Source organism: Diabrotica undecimpunctata, chromosome 7 (genome assembly GCF_040954645.1).
Source record: "Diabrotica undecimpunctata isolate CICGRU chromosome 7, icDiaUnde3, whole genome shotgun sequence".
NCBI classification, from domain to species: Eukaryota; Metazoa; Arthropoda; class Insecta; order Coleoptera; family Chrysomelidae; genus Diabrotica; species Diabrotica undecimpunctata.
Window position 1 is genome coordinate 56329116 of NC_092809.1, and position 8295 is coordinate 56337410.

Here is an 8295-nt window from a genome sequence, read left to right on the forward strand (position 1 = left end):
GAGTACTCATTAGCAGCTTCGCAAACAAAATTAAATATTTCCTATTTGAATACAAACATGGTTTAAAACTATTCTAAAACATCTTTTTAAATGTTTGACTAATAATAGACTAGGCAGGATCTGTAGAAATTCAGACCATAATGGAGATTTTCCATAGGAAGCTATTTTTTTGCTGGAATCCCTTCAGGATGTGCCCAATATCGATAATCACGATATGTGCCAGTCGCAAACCCTGTGATAAATTTTTTATTTAACAAAATCTGAAAATAATTAAAATAATAATAAAAAATAATAATTAAAATTTCTCAATTTTTGGCTCCTATTTTCGTTTATAATATTATTATAATTTAATATTAATATAAATACAAAAAAAAGAAGTAAATCTTTTAAATGTTTTCGACTTTCTAAACTTGACTTACAAATTTCATATTCCGCCTAGAAAAACTTTTTATTATGTTTAAAACGTGTGCTAAATTTTGGTAAGATCGGTCGTATAGGTTTTGCATAATAATTTTGCAATCCAGCCTACTGGAAAAAAAAATCGCAAATTTTCAAATTTATAGTAGGCCCTAAATAAGGCTCTCAGAGAGTTGCAAATTTTTTTACATATAAAGGAAGATTCGAACTTTCAAACGCTTTTTGTAAAATTCAAATCGGTTTACTAGGAGAGCCTAGAAAATTTTTTATAAACATTTTTTATATATATTAGGCTTATAAACAAATTAAATAACTTTACGAACTTTAAACATATCAATTTCAAAATTTATAGATTTAAAGAACATTAAAAGACGCTTCTTTAAAAAATCAAATACATTCGGCTTACTGGTTGCCGAGATATTGAAGGTCAAAGTTGGCATACATTTGCCGTGTAACCATAAGTGATAGAGGGTTCGTTTTTAAACAAATACCCTCGTCTTGTCAAGTATTTTTTTTTTATTTTGAGGAAGAAATAAGACCTGAAGATTCTTGTCCTTCAAAATAAAAAGAAAAAGACTTAAAAAAAAATTATTGAAGATTGAGTCAAAATAATAAAGTTTATTTATGAAAAAAAATTTTTTTTTCGTTGGCTTTTGTTTTAACAATTTAAATTATTTATTAGCAATTTATAAATACATATTTGTTTACTAAAAGTAACAATTTACTTCAATGTATAAATTGTAAGCTCAAAAAAATGCATGAAGAAAAAATGCAATTACTTGTTTAACATACAATTGTTTATTGCAGATTTCCCAATTTGCAATTAAAAATGGTATTTTAAAATATGATATTTGAAATCTTTGTTGTCCAAAACATGGATTCAAAAAAAACGAGCAAAATTGGTTAAAAAGAAGCCGAGATAATGCAATTTTTAGCGCGCGCTATGATTTTGAACTCGCCGATTCACATTTCGAGTAAATGTCCCCCACCAACCACCTCTCGTGCACTCCGAGCGACATTTTAATAAGAAAACGGTTTTTTATTTGTCTTTTTTATGGATGTTGCCATGAAGCGCATTACGTAAATACTTTCATATAAAAAGTACTTGACAAGACGAGGGTATTGGTTTAAAAACGAGCCCTCTATCACTTATGGTTACACGGCAAATGTATGCCAACTTTGACCTTCAATATCTCGGCAACCAGTAAGCCGAATGTATCTTTTTTTTAGGAAGCGTCTTTTAGTGTTCTTTAAGTGTATAAGTTTTGATTCAATTTGTTTATAAGCCTAATATATAATATATAAAAAATGTTTAAAACTTTAAAAAATTTTCTAGGCTCTCCTAGTGAACCAACCGATTTGAATTTTACAAAAAACGTTTGAAAGTTTGAGCCTTCCTTTATGTGTAAAAAAATTTTCAACTATCTGAGGGCCTTATTTAGGGCCTAATATAAATTTGAAAGTTTGCGATTTTTTTTTCAGTAGGCTGGGTTGCAAAATTATTATGCAAAACCTATCCGGCCGATCTTAACAAAATTTAGCACACGTTTTAAACATATTAAAATGTTTTTCTAGGCGGAATTTGGAGCTTGTAAGTCAAGTTTAGAAAATAGAAAACATTTAAAGGATGAACTTCATTTTTTTGTACTTTTTTTTTTAATTATTGCTATGTTTTCAACAATAAACATAAAATTGTCAATTTCTAGCTAACGAAATATTATGTAAAATTGAATAACGAAACTTTTAACTTCTTTTAATTTTTTCTCTAGGATCAATATTTTTTGAATTATAAACGAAAATGGGAGCAAAAAAATGAGAAAATTTCAATTGTTTTCAGATTTTGTTAAATAAAAAATTTAGCACAGGGTTTGCGACTACTACATATCATAATTATCGGTATTGGGCAAATCCTGAAGGAATTCTAGCAAAAAATAGCTTCCTATGGAAAATGTCCAATCCAAAACAGATCTCGCCTAGACTATAATGTGAGGAATGATACTGTCGCACTTTTAATATTAAATGCGTACTCTTATACGCATTTACCCTAATTGTCCTATTAAATTTCTGTGCTAATTGTAACTTGTAGATATTGAATTAAGTTAAATTTGTATTAGTGTAAAAATACTACATTTTTGTTGAAATTAATAATAAAAAGGAAAAAAAAAGACTCCGCTTAAAGGAAACGAATGTGAAACGCATGCAAATAAATAAAATTATCAAGACAAAATCCATTTTCCTGACAACAAATATTAAATGAGCGTTAAAAGGAACGAAACGCAAAAAGCCAAAGCAAAAACTTCCCTGCAAAGATTTGTCGTGTTTTACTTAAACGTTGTCAAGATAAATTCTTCCTTTTTTTGAGCTTCGTCGACTTGTAATTTGTTTTATTTGAACTAGTCGTGCGTGAATATTTAAACGAGAAATCTTCAAGGTGTTAAACCTATATCAAGCGAAACTCCAGCGTTCAGTGTGCGACATTTTCTTGAATTATTAATAGAGTAAGAATTCTATTTCGAAGCGTTCAGTTTCCCTTTACCCATTTGTAAGTCTATCCCTCGTGGTGAATGAATTCTTTCCGTATTGGTTGTTCACTGTTATTTATTTCTCATTTGAGAAATGTCTTCGGAAATGGAAACTTTTCTATATTTGCATACTAGTCGAGACAAGTAAAAATGTAAAGTGGCTGTGTTTTAATTTTGTACTGACTAATATATCTTCACTTGATACACCTAATCATTTTTAGTTACTAACGGAAGAACAGAAAATTCTTACCAACTGGAATGAATTAGTATTTACAATTCTATGCAAAAATGATAATAAATCAATTCTGAAATATGTTCCCCAATTACGCTACTTCGTTTTGTACTAAGTATTTACTACAATTTTACCAAACATAATAACCTAAATATTTTGTGGATTACTGTATCATGAGTTGAGACTGGATTATATGCTCCAAAAAAAGGTTAAAATATGCATGCAACATGCACTTAAAAAGTAATCAAATATGCCTAATATGCAATTTAAAAAAAATATTTTTAAATTTTTAGGAATTGATATTTGGTGAGAAAGGAAATTATAGTATAACCTAAGAGAGTGTTTATTTATTACTACATTTAATAAAAAAATATAAATGAAAATTCACAAGAAACTGTCCTCGTTCTTGCTGTTACAGTATATAATCATAAAATGTTCAATATTTTCAAGAGTAATGTTATGCCTTCTATCAGTTAATATGTGTTTATATGAGGAAAACGATCTTTCAACATCACAGGATGTAATTGACACAAATCTAAAATTTGACACTAGCAAGGGATCCATATTAATAACTTCGTTAAAGCTTCCATTGATTATGTTATTTATTTATCGCAATAAAGAAAAGCCTTTATTTCGGTTTAAAACTTTACTAAATTTATCTTTAATATTTTTTCCAATTGTCCCTGAAAGGTTTACTATTCTTTCTTTGACAGAATCAACAATGCAAATACTATCATTTAAAGATAATTTTTGACTCTCTAGTTTTGTAATAGAGTTTATAATTATGTCAAAATTTGCTTTTATATAGGACAGTTCATTCTGAACAGAATTATCACGAAAAATATTTTGACATTTCTGAACAGCAATACAGCAAGAAGGATCAAAATTTGATATAACATTTTTGATATCAATATAATTATTTGCAAGAAATATGGCACTATTCAACTACGCCTCTCATCTGGTCAACACTGGTTCCGGTGGCAAAGGGATATCGGGAAGCATCTCCCTATATTCTTCTACTCGCAATGGTGCTTTTAAAAATACTTTCTTTAGATTGTTGATTAAATTGTTTACATTTGAACACTAGAGGCCAACTTATTCTGCCACCCTGTTTAAACCATGCGCTAAGCCTGTACAATGAATCAAATTCGGAAAAAATCTTAAGAGTAGTAACAGCTTTAACCATGTAGGAAGCGGCATCGCTAACTAGTAGCAAAATTTTTTCAGAAGGTACTTGATTCGGTAAAAAGAAATTTGTCAAAGATTCATTAACAAATCGAGCAATTGTTGCATAGTTGGTTTTTTCAAAAAATTTTACGCTGATTAAATACGGCTTGTTGGAGTCATTTACAATATGTTTTCAAAAAATTTTGACACACCTTGCCACCCAAGTACTTAATTTAATTTAATAATTTGGAAAGTTTTTTCACATGGAATGCAATGTATTTTTTTTCTCGAAAATAAAACTACCGCCTAAAAAACCGTACTAAAAAAATAAATATAAAGAAAAATAAATAAAATTCTACAACAATGTGACCAAAATTTACAGACAGATCAAGCCTGGGAATAAATTAAATCTGCCGTAGGAGAAGCTAGCGAGAAAATAGTTAAGTGCGACTCCAAGAGAAGTACAAACAAAGATTGATTTTATGAAGAGTGTCAGGCGAAAGGGAAAGAAAAAGATCAGAAAACAAATACTAACAGATAAAAAAAAGTATAAAAAACAAGAATAAAGAAAAATTCGAGGAAGATTGAAAGCTCTGTGTAGAAGGAAAAAGAGATACCACAAAGAGTTGAAATTAAAAGAGATAGAAGAGAAGTTTAAAAACAAAGAGGAGGGGTCGTTCTATCAAGAAGTTAAAAAGATGGGAAAAGGTTATCAAAGCCACTGTAATTATAGGAAAGATAAAGACGGAAATTTAATTAGCGATTCGGCAGAAATAATGACGGAATGGAAAAAACAATTAGAAGAATTATTAAATGGTAAGGTGGAGCAAGAAGCAGTAGACAACTGGACGGCTGGAGAAGATGCGATAGTTGAAAGGCAGCCTACAGAGGAGGATGTGGTGACGGCAATACAAGAAATGAAAAATAACAGAAGTCCTGGTAAAAATGACATATGCATAGAAATGATCAAGTTTGGTGGAGAACAACTACAAAGAAAAATATATCAGCTACTAGTGCAAGTATCATCATCATTTTGGATTTACAACCCTGTGTGGGTCCTAGCCTCCCCAAGAATTTTTTTCCAGTCGTCCCTATCCATCACCTTCCTCCGCCAAGCATGTATTTCCATATTTCTCATATCTTGGTCTATGTTATCTAGAAATCTTGTTCTGGGTCTTCCTCTTCTTCTTTGACCTAGTGCAAGTATGGGAAAAGGAAATAATGCCATCGGAGTTGTATGAGGCCCGCATATGCCCTCTACATAAAAAAGAAGACAAACTGAAGTGTGACAACTATAGGGGTATAGCCTTACTAGACACGGTATACAAAATCTTGGCAAGAATATTGAGAAATAAACTAAATTGCTATACGGAAAGAATCCTACATGAATATCAGGCCGGCTTTAGAAAGGACAGATCTACTGTAGACCAAATCTTCTCGTTAAAGGAGATACAAACGATTTGTTATGAAGGTCAAGTTCCCCTGCATGTTTCGTTTGTGGATTTTTGACAAGCATATGATAGAGTCGATAGAGTCAAAATGTATCGAGCAATGGAACATTTGGGTATACCAAAGAAACTGATCCGGCTAGTTAAAATGACACTAAATAACTCTACGTGTGAAATTGCTTGGCAGGGTCACATATCAGATCAATTAACGGTTGCAAAATGCTTGAGACAGGAAGATCCTTTATCCACTGCATTATTCAACTTAGTGTTAGAAAATGTAATCAGGAAATTCAGCATGAAGATGAAAGAAACGATCATGAAAAATGAGCACCAGTGCTTGGCATTTGCTGACGATCTAACGATCCTAGCAAAAACCGAGAAAGAATTAAGAAGAGTTGTGAAGAAAATCATTGAAAAAGCACAGAAATTCGGATTGTAACTAAATGAAGACAAAACTAAGTATATGATCATGGGAAGGGACAGAAGGGAAAAAAGAAGACTTTAGTGTAAGGTCTGTAAGTGGTAAAAGCTATAGTTTTAAAAGGGTGGACAAATTTGAATACCTGTGTGTAGTTTTCGATGAAAATGGAAAAAAAATGGGAGCTCGAAGCCAGAATAAGAAAGGGGAATAAAAAATTAGGTAGTTTAAGAGCCCTACTAAACTCAAAATACGTTTCTAGACAAGCTAAACTCAAAATATATAAAACAGTAATTCGACCCACAGTAACATATGCCGATAAGAGATGGACATTAAACAAGAAGGAAGAGGAAACTCTAAAAAGATGGAAAAGCAAAATATTGAGACGCATATTCGGAGGACGGAAGACAGAAGATAGTTGGGAGAGAAGAACCAATAATGAATTAATGGCTTTATACAAAGAACCTACCATTACCAAGTTCGTCAAGTCACAAAGAATCAGATGGTTTGGACATGTGGAAAGAATGGCAGCAAACATAATGCCTAAACTAGTAATAACCAGAAAACTAATCGGCCCCAAAAGAAGAGGTAGACTCAGAACAAGGTGGATTAGTAAAGTGGAGGAAGACCTTAAACACGTGAAAGTGAGGGACTGGAAAAGAAAAGCACAAAATAGTAGCGAATGGAGAAATATTGTCCACCAGGTCCTTCAAAGTAGTTAAGAATGTTGTATACACATATTTAAGTTAAAGTTTTGTTTAAAATAATTGTAATTAGTTAATATTAGGATTATGTTTAAAAAAAAAGGCCCTAGGCCTTAACGACCTGTTGTGCGTAGAAATAAATAAAACAACCGCATATTGTCAAACTTTTACATGTTTAATATAGGTATACTAATTTTCTTGCAAAAAGGAGATTTTATTGTCTATTGTTTGTCACTGTTGCCATCAACTCAACTCCGCAATAGACTTGATTTTTGTTTCGCTACTTTCGGCATATTTTCAAAAACGAAATTATTTTTATTTTATAAGCACAATATTCACAATCACAAGTTGCTTTGCCAGCTGGTAAAGAGAATTTAAAAACGAATTTACTGTATAATACCTACCTGCATGTTGGCCCTATTCTTCTGATAAATAATTCCCAGATGGGTTTTCCCAAACAATAAAACTTGTAGATTTAGTAGATATTTGTAATAAAATTATTTCGTAGTTACCTTACCTAGTACCTGCTATGAATAATTTCAAGAAACTATTATCTAAATATCTATAGAAAACCATTTTATTTATGTAATATTATCAAATATGTGGCAATATGCTCTTAATCAAGTAAATATGAATGGCATATGCATTTATAAAGAAACCCACAAATATGCTGCATATATATTTATGCACATGTATTTTGCATATAATCCAGTCTCTAATTTGTGAGAATAAGATCATTTAAAAAATAGTTTAAAAATTTCTGATTATTTCCTGATAATAACAATAACATTCAACAAAAAATATCGTAATTTAAGAAAGCTATGAAATTACTTGTTTCTACGCTTTGGTAATAGCCTAGTCACCATGCTAAATGAAGTGATATTTTTTTTATCCGTTGGCACGAGCTACAATTTACGGTTTAGAGCTGGTCAACACAAGATCATATGACGAGATTCTCTACACAGACAGATGCATCTAAAACTGAGACCGTTGTCGGCTATTTTGTAACAACTTCAAAGTATCATTCAGAAGTTCTGCTTTCCATAATCCACCTCTATCAACACATGAGAGCTGTACGTCATCCTACAAACATTTAAAGGCTTATGTAACCAAACTAAAGCCAAAAACACTAAAATATGTACATATTCGATGTCCCCCATCCACTCGATTAAAAATATATATTCCGAACATCCATTAGTTCATGCCATACATGAAGCATGTACAAACATGAGACAAACTGTCTCACTTCTTCTGAGATAAACATAACGTTTATCTGGATTTCTTCACACGGCATTTTAAGTAATAAGACTGCTGATACTACTGCAACAGAAGCAATTACGACCAAATCAGACATTAAATCTGTTCAACTAGCATCAGATCTAAAACC

At 31.2% G+C, this 8295-nt stretch overlaps 1 protein-coding gene across 1 annotated transcript; it reads left to right on the forward strand.

Moving 5' to 3' along the window:
- The first annotated feature begins 6371 nt into the window (after positions 1-6371).
- On the forward strand, positions 6372-6926 carry LOC140446384 (uncharacterized). Its single transcript, XM_072538929.1, has one exon. It carries the CDS (start codon positions 6372-6374, stop codon positions 6924-6926), a length of 555 nt encoding a protein of 184 aa, XP_072395030.1.
- The last annotated feature ends 1369 nt before the right edge of the window (positions 6927-8295 follow it).

What these genes read in the sequence shown, in the direction of transcription:
- LOC140446384 (XM_072538929.1), top strand. Translation starts at nt 6,372, where the DNA reads ATGGAAAAAAAATGGGAGCTCGAAGCCAGAATAAGAAAGGGGAATAAA.